This window comes from Rhyacophila brunnea, unplaced genomic scaffold (genome assembly GCF_057557595.1).
Source record: "Rhyacophila brunnea isolate RB1 unplaced genomic scaffold, BYU_Rbru_1.0 scaffold_12, whole genome shotgun sequence".
Lineage (NCBI taxonomy): Eukaryota > Metazoa > Arthropoda > Insecta > Trichoptera > Rhyacophilidae > Rhyacophila > Rhyacophila brunnea.
This window is the reverse complement of record NW_028232774.1, coordinates 11,019,081-11,032,907: the sequence shown is the minus strand read 5'-3', so window position 1 is coordinate 11,032,907 and position 13,827 is coordinate 11,019,081. Positions and strand designations below refer to the sequence as shown.

General features: G+C 33.1%; 1 protein-coding gene across 5 annotated transcripts in view; it reads left to right on the top strand.

Annotated features, from left to right (window-relative positions):
• MED25 (Mediator complex subunit 25) overlaps positions 1-13,827 on the top strand; it is a 62,217-nt gene that overhangs the window by 19,185 nt on the left and 29,205 nt on the right. For 2 of the 5 annotated variants that reach the window (XM_085960764.1, XM_085960762.1), the window contains exons 8-15: positions 1,040-1,149; positions 1,577-1,769; positions 1,884-1,987; positions 2,117-2,279; positions 4,891-5,161; positions 6,449-6,611; positions 7,802-7,990; positions 12,510-12,587. In XM_085960764.1, coding sequence (XP_085816890.1) covers positions 1,040-1,149; positions 1,577-1,769; positions 1,884-1,987; positions 2,117-2,279; positions 4,891-5,161; positions 6,449-6,611; positions 7,802-7,990; positions 12,510-12,587 — 1,271 coding nt within the window. Of the gene's footprint in view, positions 1-1,039; positions 1,150-1,576; positions 1,770-1,883; positions 1,988-2,116; positions 2,280-4,890; positions 5,162-6,448; positions 6,612-7,801; positions 7,991-12,485; positions 12,588-13,827 lie in introns of all 5 variants that reach the window. The other 3 variants (XM_085960763.1, XM_085960761.1, XM_085960765.1) reach the window with 2 other exon arrangements.

Below are 13,827 nucleotides of genomic sequence, written 5' to 3'. Positions count from 1 at the left end.
TATTATGATCCTATTAGGATCGGACATGGTCGAAAGAAGAAAAGAAAGAAGTCTAAGACAGTTGTTACAATTACAATTAACACGCGCGTTAACATAATTTTACTCCCTACTTTAATTATAGTTTGTCAATTTATGGCTACGGCCGTATGTTGTAGCTTAACCACTGGGGAATGTCAAAAGAAATGGCGTATTTCAAAAAAACACTACCTTATTCTTAGGTCAATAATTATTATAAAGCAATCATTATTCATAAGATGTTTATCACACTTGAATGGTCAAAGACATAGCTTATAATAAATATCTTTAGAATCATCTTCAAATGTGTTAATCTTGCCAATTTTTTGAATAATAAAATGCCTAATTCTTGTCAAATTTGGGATCACAGAGATTATCAATATAATTTTTTATCGTGAATATTTTACAAAAATTATCTGGTAATAAATTATACTAATGGTTTTATAAATGCGTTTAAAAATTAATAAATGTAAAAAATCGTAACACCACTGCACAGTTATGTACCGAAATATGACTATATTCTAAAACATTAGAGCGAGAGGTTTAAAAGAATACTATTTTATGTAACAAAAATACTTTATGCAGTCATCAAATGTTTAAAATAACTATAAAGGATAATAAGGCTTCAAAATTATATAAATAGATTATCTACAACGTTTAAGGAGTGTCCAGGATCATGGTTTGAAAATACAATAAAAACTCAATTTTGACCTTCGACGAGCATGTCCCCCCTTAAGTAATTTAGTTTATATAATTAGATACCTACTAATAATTTTAACCGGTTAACCGCGTGAAATTACCCAGTTTTAGGTTAGCTTAGAAATGTTAGCCGGTTTCGGTTATAACCGGTTTGGAAGCTCTATTCATAGTTTTAACATATTTTTTTTTTAATTAAAAATTATTGATTTCTATAAAAAATAAAAACGTGTACCTATTGAATATTTTTTTTTATTTATATCAAATAGAGGTTTGATGCGGTCACAAAAAGCTTGAAATTCATAAGATCGCTAACCCACTCTTACAGGCATGGGAATGGTGATGGGGCGAGGTGGTATGGCCCCACACATGGCAGGTGCTCCACAGCAGTTTGCCCAAGGTCCACCTCCTGGATACCATCCAACTCAACAGCTTCAGGTCAGTCATACTTGTCTGTAGTCTTGTAACACACGTTAGCACCATTTAATTTGTCCTTCTTCTAGCTTAATAGTTTTAACTGAGAATTTTTATCAGTTTAATGACAAAATTGTTCGATTAATTTATGCCAGTAAACTATTATATTAATAATTGATGGTTGTTTTTTATGCATGGTCAACTTGCCACTTGAAGTTAACTAACTTGACAAAACCAAAAAATGTCAGATCATGACTATGTCATCCTGTACTCTTCCGACATGTACATGATACAAAGGCAAACCAAGTCGGCGGGCAACAGAAATCTGTGAGGCATCATCATTCAGAAGGGTACCGAGACTAGAGGATGGAAGAGCATTTAACCAAAGAGTTGACTCATAATATTTCATTAGCTCATCCCTGAATTTATTTAATATTTGATCAAATTCCAGGCGGGAGTTCGTGGGCCGCGGTGGATGGGACCCGGGGGACCGGGACCTCGAACTGGCTTCCCAGGGCCTGGAAGTGGAGGTTCAGTAGGCGGACCGCAGCCCAGCGCGTTGCTGTCGCAGCTCTCCTCTCCCCCACAGCCCCCGCAACACCACCAGTTGCCTCATCACATGCAGCAGCACCAGAGAATGGATGGTGAGAGTTTTTTCAACTATCTAATACTCACAAAATGTCACTATGATTTAACTTACTGTTTATGATATCGATATGCTCTGCTTTAAGTAGAAATGCAATGCTTTCTGTTTTCAGGTATGGCCCCACAGCAGCATGCTCAGCAAATTCGTATGCAGCAAATTTTGGGAGCTCAGCAACAACAACAACAGCAGCAGCAGCAACAACAGCAGCAACAACAAGTAATAAATGAAAATTTGTTCTTTCTATGATTCAATAGATTCTTGTATTCTGTATTTCAAAGCTGAAAGCTGAAATTTTTATAATCTACTTTGTGAAAATCATTGGTGATAATTTCTTTGCTTTATTAGCAACAACAACAACAACAGCAACAGCAGCAGCAACAACAACAACAGCAGCAACAGCAACAACAACAGCAGCAGCAGCAACAACAACAACAAGGAGCACAGCAACAGCAAGGGGGACAACAGCCATCCCAACAACAGCAGCAACAAGTTCCTGGCCAACAACAAGGTTTTTAGAAATAACATATACTTATTGTATGTATGATTCAAAGAATTTGGATTAGATAGAAGTCTTATACGGATTATTATTAAGAATTTTGAAGGCAGTTTGATTTTCAAATCAAATTATTGTACGCTTGGTTATATTGGTAACAATGGTAACAAGTTGACTTCAATTGGCAGCCCCTTTACCAAAAATGACTCTTCAAGTTCTGGTTTGAAGTTTATTCCCTTAAATACATGATGGCAACACTTTAATGTAGAAACATATTACTTTTTTAAGCGATCACATTTAACCCGGCCGCCGCGTCATTTTCAATATGAAAGAAGCCCGCTCTGCGGTAAGGTTTTTCTAAATGCTGTGCTTCGCTGTATTATGATAAATACGGCAATTAAAAATAGCTGGTATAACTGTTATCATGCCTAGATACATAAGGTTCGAAGTGCCACACTAAAAAATAGAATCGATTGTTGAATTTAGCTGTGTATACTTCAATAAAATCATTGATAGTCCTTTGTATTGAAAAATCACGGAGCCATGTTTGATGACGCAGACACGCTTGTGCGCCCATAAAAATTAATAAATCACTCACTATAATATTTTACTCATGTTAGAAACACTTAAAATTGCCATTAAAAATATTGAAAATAATAGCTTTTATGTGTGTGTCGCATATTATTACATGTTTTATGGTTCGCGTGAAGTTGAGTCCACACTGGTTGAAATATTATAATAATTTCTTTTGTTATTTTTTGAGTGAAATTTGGATTTTTACTAGATTAAACTTTTCAGTTTTATTGAGCATTGTGTTATGTTAGTGATTGTCGTTTTATGTTTTATAAAAAAAACAATATTTATTTTGTAAAATCTGCGTAATTTTTTCTAAGTGCTATAAAAACATTTTTTGCGTGAGGTTTTAAAATTTTATAAACATTAAATTGCATGCAAAGATAATATGTAATATAGTTGAAAAGTCAATATTCCATGATTTATATTTTATATTATGTTGTATTATACCCGTGTGTTTTTTTTATACTTACGTTTATTTATACGTTTTATATATTCCTTCATAGTAATTCGTAATTTATTGGTAAAACTCGCAATCGTCCAAACTAAAATATAATAATATATTATATTTTTTCATTCCGTGTGGACGCATCTTTACAAATATTTACGACTTTCAATAATGAGCTCGATTTATGACTTTCAAACAATTGGGGTGACACATGATGACATGACCATGAGTAATAAAAATAAATGACATAATCCAGAACACAAGTTCAAGTACATATTTAGAAATATTTCGACGACACATTATTTATTGTTTTCGGTTCGGTTTTTTGGTTGTCTTTTATTCCCGCAAACATGGTGTTGTAAAGATCGCGGTGAATATTCAACTTTACAAGGTAAATCACTCGGCGCACACTCAACTCGAATGAAAATATTTTGTATGCCTAGTGCGCAGGCGCTGTAAAATACCGCGTAGATTTGAACTGATGCAATCGTACCGGCGAATCTCAATAGATCGAGAGGGTTCGAAAGATCGATGATTATGAAATTAAAACAACATATTTTTGACAAAGTTATATAGGTGGAAGTAGGCGGATGGATCGGGCTATTTTTTAATAAAATTCTCAATGCCGCATGAAAAATATTTCTTGCGTTATCCACAGGTCAAGGTTTGCGTATCTGACTGCTATACGGTCGCCCATGTGTTACGTACTAGCTGTATCCTACTGGAATACGGTCGCCGGGAAAGGGTTAATGTTTATTATTATAAATTAACTGTAGCACCTGTAAATAAAAACTGTAACCATTTTGTCAGCACACTTTGTCCACTGCAGAGAACTTGCACGTTTTTAAATAAAATTTCATTCAAACAAAAAATATAAACAATAAGTTTATTGCTGCAGGGCAACACCATGCAATAGGATAACAATATGCAAAAGGATAACATTGACGAAGAAATATAATATTATGTAAAGCTAATTTTTATATTCAAATTTCTGCTTTGATATATGGCAATATATGAAATCCATGAAATGTGAAATGAACCTGCAATGGGAAGTCACTCGTAACTAACTCAATCTGTAATGAGACCAGAGGTCCTTTATTTTCATCAATCTCATACATTTAGACTCCATCTCTATAGAAGAAGGTTTTTTCAACATCTTTGGTATTACATATTATTTTAAGAACCAATAAGATTGGGAATCGACAGGGATTCTTAGAGGCGCCGAGTGGTGTCTGTATGCTCTAACTGAAGAACGAATATGGTCAAAGAAGATAAAACATAATTTTGCGAATATGTCAGAAAAGCAATGATGCAGAAAATACACTCACAAAAACTCTCGATGCAATTCAAACATTCTAACGAGGGCTTTACCTCTCGATGGCACTGTACTTCTGAATGCGAAAGCAGGTGCCGAGTGGTAATTGCCCATATCTTCACATATAATTATGACTATATTGGTGAACTTTTAATAAAATAACAATCTGGACTGTTTTGTCTTGTACAGTTTGAAGTAAGTAACACAGTAATTCTCATCAATTAGAATTTAAATTCAATTTCCATTGAGTAGTCGATAGTATCAATAATCAGCGTGGTCTCTGAATCCAGGTCAAGTTCCTCAAGTCGGTGCGGCTAATCCTTCCCAACCAACGCCCGGCAATCAGAGCGGAGCGAGCTCATCCAACCCGGCCGGTAATCCTGTTGCGAATCCAGCAGCCGCTCCCGGTAACGCTGCTAGTCTGGCCGCTCCACGCATCTGCATCTGGCAGGGTACGCTTGAGTGGAACGAGAAAGGGAAGACCCCCACCGATACGCAGAAGACCACCAGACAGGTCACGTGCCAGGTGTCTGCTATATGCCGGGATGGAGAGCCAGAATTGTGAGTTGAAACTTTCATTTTTATTACTATCGATAACCATTTACATGATATACTTAGCATAATATATGGAAAAAAGAAGCCAGATTGCCAGCTTGCAATGGACACAATTTCTGGTAACATTTTGTAGTGGCAATATGCTCCAGGTGGATGCAGTTATGCTGGTGATTTTCAAACTTCCCTCTTCCACGGCAGCCTTAAGGGGGGACATGCTCAGCGTAGGTCAAAATGGAGCTTTTGTTCTATTTTCAAAGCATGATCCTGGACATACCTTAAACGTTCTAGATAATATATTTACATAATTTTGAAGCCTTATTATCCTTTATATTTATTTTAAACATTTCATGACTTCATAAAGTATTTTTATTACATAAAATAGTATTCTTTTAAACCTCTCGTTCTAATGTTTTAGAATATAGTCATATTTCAGTACATAAATGTGCAGTGGTGATAAGATTTTTTACATTTATTAATTTTTAAACGCATTTATAAAACCATCAGTATAATTTATGTCGACATTATTATAGTGAAATATTTACGATAAAAAATTAAATTCTGTGATCCCAAATTTGACAAGAATTAGGCCTTTTATTATTCAAAAAATGGGCAAGATTAACACATTTGAAGATAATTCTAAAGATACTGATTATAAGCTATGTCTTTGACCATTCAAGTGTGATAAACATCCTACGAATAATGATTGCTTTAAAATAATTAATGACCTAAGAATAAGGTAGTGTTTTTTTGAAATACGCCATTTCTTTTGGCATTCCCCAGTGGTTAAGCTACAACATACGGCCGTAGCCATAAATTGACAAACTATAATTGAAGTAGGGAGTAAAATGATGTTACCGCGCGTGTTTGAACATGTACCGTTAAAAAAAAAAAAAAAATTCGGTTAGGTATCTAACCTAACCTAACCTTCTTAAGGGGGTTATATTGGTTTTTTTTTTACTTTTTACTTAAGAGAATTTATAATTGTCATCGATGTTTCTCTTAAAAATATCAATAGGAAATACCTGTTGGTTAAAAAGCTGTGTTGATTTTATAAGATTGCTATTTGCTGCAAATCATTAAAAATTGCCGGTTACACACTAAATTCTTTTTTCCTAAGCCTTCGATTAAAAAGTGTCAAGAGCAAGTGTCCTAAATATTCGTAATATGTTGTAAATTCATATTATTCTAGTGGGGCTCCATTTTTTAATATTATACTTTGAATTCTACAAGTAAATGCTACCTCAATCAATCAATAGATTCTGAGAGTTATGTTTTGTATCCTTATTCATAAAGAAAAGCAGAGTCGTGGCCTCAAAAGCTGATAATGCAGTTGATGCCGAAACTTCTCATTGGAAATATTGGCGGACACTATTTGAAAGACTCCAAGTCTGTGGTCTTCCATCCGCAGCAGAATGAGGCATTAGATTCGCTCACCAAAGTCATGGTCGGAGGATATGTAAGTATTAACTGAATCAGTATTAATGAGATTTAAACTTGTAGGAATCCTGCAGTCAGGAGGGGGGGGGGGGGGTGTTAGCAGCTGTTAAATATAGCTGTCAGAAATATTTTTGAATGTTACACTTCTAACAAATTTTAGTATTTACACCAGCAATATTGAATTTTTTGTCGATTATCAGTTGACGATGTCCCATTGAAACGGGCAAAACCGGTCCTGATTATTATTAAACTATGTGGAATAAGTAGTATATATTGTGTTTTATATTAATTATCTTTCTATTTTTACCGGTTCAACCATACCACAATGGTATCACAATGAGGGTAAGATATAGCTAATTTTTATATTGTCTATGGTCTCTATCGGCGACAGTGTTTACATCACTTCTCTCGTATAAGGTTGTCTCGCTCGGCCCCTCTCCCGCTCATTTTTGTTACTTATCCGGACTGTAAAACTGCACAATCTGATACATTTATAAAAACTGTGGAATCCCTATCAAGTGTTATATGTAATACAAAAAGTTCATACTACTCCCTCAGTTATAGCTGGTGATTTCTTTAATTTTATACCTATGGGTATTATGTACAATTAAATGTCCTATTTTGTATATTAAAAAATCTAGTTTAATATCATATTATATTTTTACAGCATGAATATAATATGATGAAGATAGTCGTTTTGTTTATAATACATAATTCAATTTTGACATATTAAAATATCTATATATAACTCATAGATATATCGCACACTGAGATCTAAAGGGTCATAACTGCAAATAACATGATCTTGAGTAATTTGAGTTTGAATGTTAAATAATTAACTACAATTTAATTAATTGCAGTAGACTGCTGAAAAATACGGCGGTCTAGCACAATAAATATTGTACCAAAGATGAAATATTTTTTTAGGCATAAAGGCCTCATGTAAGATAATGTATTCTCTATTATAGCTCTAAATTAAAAATTTAAATGTAAAATAACCATGGACACAATTGTGTAGGAGGCCACTGCTTCCAAGTAGCAGTTAATACCATATAGCATTAAAAATAGATTTTTTTTCTATCGAACTGCATTTATAATTCATTTTTGGGTTTTTTTGCAGTTATGACCCTATAGATCTCAGTGTGCGATATGCACATGCATGTTTTTGTCAATATCATAATAAATCACTCTTTTGTGAATGTCTTTCAGGCCGGTTGCGTACACTTCTCTCCTGTATCATCGTCTCCGTGCGATATCAAGGTCCTCATATTACTTTACGCTGCCGAGAAAAAGGCGTACTTGGGATTCATTCCCAACAATCAGGCAACGTTTGTTGATAGACTCAAGAAAGTCATCCAACAGCAGAAGCTGACGCAAATTATCAGTAAACAAGGACAGGTGATGTGTTTTTTTGTATAGATTTTTTCCGCATCATTATGCATAATCAGTATCAGCCCTGTTTTGAAAAATAGCCGAATAAGCCGCTTGAACAAGTTTTCTGGAAGACATTAACATGATTTCTTCTTTTGAACAGTATGTAAAATCGCCTGAATGAAAGGAATGTGAGACCAAATTTTGTCATAGCATCATGGTATGCGAAGAGGTGTTAATGCCGTTTCACACGGGACACCTGTATCCAGCCACCTGTGTGTCGAGATGTCGCGCATTTACATATAAATGAACTTGTGTGTCTCCGTCTGAATGCGCCCATTCATTTATATGTAAATGCAGCCGCTCGACACACCAGTGGCTGGACACAGGTGTCCCGTGTGAAACGACCCTTAGATTAATTTAAGTTTAAATATAAAACATTTGAAATAAGTGAAATGAATTCTCCTGTCAAATCAATGAATTGATTATTATGCAAATGCTCATATTTTTGTTACTTTTGTAAATATTCCTTCACTGTGAAAAGAAGTCAATTTTCTAGTCCTAAAAAACACAATAATTTTTCACTTCTTAAAATTATATAATAGGTTTTGTTGGTATTTTAACGTGGTTAATTTGCACATTGTCATTATGAAGATTTACTTCTAATGAGTGTGGACACACTGAAACAAACGATGACAATAAAATTCTAATAAATTACGTTAATCCTAATAATTTATATTACAGGTGTTCCTCGAGTTACGATGGGGTTCTGTTTTGGCAACCTGTCGTAAATCGAGTTTCATACAAAATATGTATCCAGTTTTTTTGATAAATTTTATAGGAGCTCACTCTTTCCGGGCTATCTTTTTTCTTATCATCGTAAATTTCTTTATAGTAGGTAAGGGTTTGTTGAATTAAGCCACACACTTACTTTTAAGTATCTTTCTGCATTTGGGGCCATATTCTTTTATTTTCATTTTCTGTGTATTGTTTTTACGCTGGCGTGCATTGCAATGGTAAAAAAAAATGAAATGTGAAAAGTGAAATGTTGTCGAGGAGATCGTAACTCAAGGAATACCTGTATAAAGTTACGAGAATATGTTAATTTTCATTAATGTACATATGCGGCAATCGGTTTCAAAGTTGGTTACTTCCATAATCCACCATTTGAGATAATTGCAAATAACCGTCGAATCACATTTAAGACTGCAAATAGAATATTTTCTTTTTGCAAACATATTTGTAAATAATTTAAAAATGCAGGTGAAAAATGGCCTAATAGACGTTAGAAGTATTAAAAAAAAATATTTTTTTATGTTTGAGGAATATAAAAAAAGCTGCCGATGGATATAACTGACTGCAATAAATCTCCCGGCTAATCATATTTTTCTAAGAAAAATGAGTTGACTTTGATAGTTTATGAATGAACAAATGGAAAAGTACTTAGAGAACCAGAATCTAGAAGAAAAATTAAAAGGAGGTTATCAACTTTGAAGCCAATATCTCATATCTGGCGGCTCTCGTGGTGCAGTGCGTAAAGCGCTTGCCTTCCACCCGAGAGTTCCTGGGTTCGATTCCCGGTCAGGACACACAATATTTATGTGTTTGTCTCAAAGCCTGGGTGTTTGTGATTGTTCAAAATTACTAACAACCACCTTGGACGAAAAAGCAAAGACATGGTTATTAATAATTAAAAAAAAAAAAAAAAATATCTCATATCTTAGGGTTACTGCTAAAAGTCTCAAAATCATCAAAATCAATTTGAAAGTTTGACATTTGTGTTTTAAGTGCATGTTCTATATATCGGATGACCTTGAATTTTTTTTGTAGCATACATTTATATATATGTAGACACATAATCCGTTGTTAACTCTAAATACCTAAATTATCGACTTACCAACTTTTGGTAGAAACCCCATGATATTTGGATTATCATTCTGCTGTGTGTTGGTGTGTACATCTGTGAAAAAATGAATCATCATGACATACAAAATAAAATAATTACATTCACAATTTACCTAAACAAGTTGATTAATAATATCCTTTTGAATGCTAAACAACGATACATCATTTTTCATAAAATCGACCATAAATGCAAACCACGATCGTTGTTGACATCACGTCATGCTTAGAATGGTAAATTATTTTGGGAACTTTGTACTGTGCTATTATTAAACCGATTTTTATTATGTGTTGTGTTTTGCACATTTAATTAAATTTTTTAACAATTCATTTGTGGGTTAGATGATTATTTATTGGAAATTATAGTTATAAAAGGGGAAATCCATGTGTGTGCCTATGTCTTGTTAAAACTTCTAATTGACATTAAAACAATACAATTATTGTTATGTACTTAATGGGCCATCAATGTTATCAATTTTACAATATTTGTACCTATTATTCTATCATATTCTTCACAATCAAATCGTAAAGAAATAATGTAGAATTTATTTTCAATTTTATTTGGTTTCACTAACAAAACTATTAGAATGACGCTTAGAGAAACTTTCAAAGTCTAGCAAAGAAAAAAATGCGTCGTGAATTATTGTATAACAGCATATTATGTGGATTGTATTGGATGTGTAGATTCATCTACCCTTAGCAATTAGCATTTTTTTAAGCGATCCTCTATTCAGTTCAACCTACCACGGATTGTTGTTATTAGTCTCTCGCATGCTCAGTGTTTAAATAATAATATGTTCTCGCATAATCAATTAGAATGGTAGGGCGTTTAAAAATAATGCAATTATACATATCAAACTCAAATGAGTCGTAAGGTGTAGCACATTTTTTCTTTTCTCAAAATGAATTACTACATGGGTTTTTGACTAAAGGGTCGCGAAATATTTTCAACAATAACGAGAAATAAAGTAATTACATCCATTGCAAATGTACACAAATTACTTTAAAAACGCAAGTGGCTGTTGAATTTCATCATTCCGCAATGAGATTGATTTTACTTATAACTCTCAGTGGATTCTTCATGCAGTTTGTTTTGCAAATATGTTTTTTCTGAAATTAACAACGTAAAATATACATCTATGCAAGGGTGCAATCACTCTTTTTATTGAATTTGCTGACAAAATATCATTCTTCAAAGGTATGCTAACATTATCAAAATTAACTTCACCAACATACAAAAACATTATTATTAGTCATTCAATAAATAGATTGATCGGTATATTCATAAAATACACATCTTCCAGATAATTGTGTACAAAAAATGAAATTCAATTTTGAAATAAATGACTAATTGCATGAAGATTTTGTCAATATTCCCCCCGACCATGTCCGATCCTAATAGGATCATAGGATCAACAGATTTTGTTTTTACGAGAAATGGATGTCAGCCACTTGCTCAACCTATCAGGTGCATACTCTGACTCATACACAAATTTAAAAAGAATATGTGTACTTGGGACCCATGATATTATAGACCGAAGCTTAAGCCGCGCGGCCATTGTGTTTATGTGCGTGTGGGTTGTCAATATTAATCAATGTACAAGAGCAATTCATTGTAATATAAAGTTTCTAAATCACTTTGCTACAGTTTCAGTAAAAGCACTTCGTCTTTGTGCATTCTGGCTGGAATTAAAAAAAATTTAAACTCATTAGTAAATGAAGTTCTATTTTGTTATCTTTTCTATTCTTTTGTTGCGTAACCAAAACTATCACCCTAATCTGGGTCACGTCTCAAAAATGTTCAGAAACTCTTGATTAAACGTTCCTTCTCTCGCTAGAATATATCACACATATTCACCCAAATTCTCTTTTATTTCTACACATTGTACACATTCAGCATTTTTTAGGATATGTATTAAGGCCCACTATTATAGTCAGGTCGTGACACAAAACTGTAAACTTCGATGGTTGTGCTAGTTATTGCTCATACTTTGAATCCAAAATGGTAAATTGTTTGTAAAAAATGATTATTATTATATAAATGATAATAATTTGAACGAAATATGCAATCGAAAATCTTAATTTATTGGGAACAGGTTACCGCATTGCATTCAAAGATAATTAATAACTAGCACTACATTATTAATTTAATTTAATAAAACACAAATTACATATATAAATTACACATACTTATTCCACTTTTATTAATTAATATCTGGGTTATATTTGAGTTGAGAATGTCCTTCTGAGGTGGACGAAACCGGTCCAGATATCAAAAGTGGAATAAGTACGATAAAACTTTGTGTTTTATTAAATTAAATTAATAATACAATGCATTTCCTCCATCAATTGACAATTAACACAATGAAAGAAACTAGCACTACCATCGTAAATATAGCCTTGGATTTTTATATTTGGATATCGTATTTTAACAAAAAAGACCAAAAAATCTCCTAAATAGAGCACACACAGCATTAGTCTATCAAGATTCGCCTCCAGCGCCATATTTCAAATGTGTCTATTCTTTGTCTTTCGTATGTCTTTCCTGTCAAGTTTTGTCTTGTTTTTTTGCTCTTTCAAAATGTTTGTTGCCATTGTTATTGTTTTCCTGTTGATGTAGACTGATGTAGTAAATGATGTGCAGGGAGCTGCGGGAACGGGCCCCGCCGCTTTGCAGGGACCCTCCGCTGCACAACCGCAGCCCCCCCAGCCACCTCATCCGGTAATTAGATACGCCCCCTAACCTTGCTTAAATGTTCCCTTTCTTTTTCCTCTGAGAATAAACTTAAGAATTCATTGGACTATATAATACAATAAGCTAACCAAGTTTTATTTCTGGAATGTCCAATTTATAAATTTGTGGCAAGTCAGGAAGATTTAATTTCCTTGCTACATCATTAAAACATTACAACACCGAAATTCGAATTACACGACTTCCCCAGGTCAAAACTAAAATGGCTTCTCTCCATAACCTACACATTAAGATATGCACATAAAATAATGATAGAGTTTTGAGCGATTTTTGGATGTATTATAAGTTATTTATATCAATTAACACATTCGCGGACACATGTTAGTGATATGACACATATTAAAAATTTTATTTTTAAAATTTTCGATCTTTTGAGTCTTTTTTTTTTTTGAATATTTTTATTGATCTGGAACAATAAATTCGATTCAAAATATGGATTAATAAAGGAAAATGACAACTTCATGATACCATATAAAAATGGCCTGACTGCATGATGATGCAAATATGCATCATATATTATATTTTATTGATGATTTCTAAATGCAAATATATATAAAAAAAAAAAAATACATACCCTGGTATTATCGTATTATAATTTTTTCCCAGCTTTTGCAATCGTTTTTTATGGAATAAGTTGTTATTGAAATTAGTAAAAAAAAATGTATCAACCAACTCACTCGACTGTCAAAAGTAAAAATGATTTTTTGGTTATAATAACTTTAAAAGGTTTTTTGTATGTACTCAATTAAAATAATAGTTATACTATAAGATTTTAGTATATCAACTCCTCAGCAGATGCCAACATATTAATTATTGATTGAAATAGAATGTGATGCAAATCTGCATCACTATGCATTGTAAGATTAAGATAGGAATCACATCTAATGGAAATATGTTAGCGCCGTGACGCAAGTAGCAGAGAACATATTGTTTTAATCCGAAATACGACTTTTATAAAAGTCGTGTCGTATTCCGTTGCACAGTACATATCACATCTCACAAAATATGATGTCTATAGACGTCGTGTCCGCGAATGTGTTCAAAATAATAAATTTATTTGATCTAATTTGAAGAGTGACTGGAAAGAATCCCTTTTGCTTCTTATCTACTTATTTGTGTAACTTGTATATATAATATATTTGGCTATTTTACATGCTCTTTCACCATTTCAATCATCTTTTTGTCTAAAATGTCTTTAAAAACGGTTTTT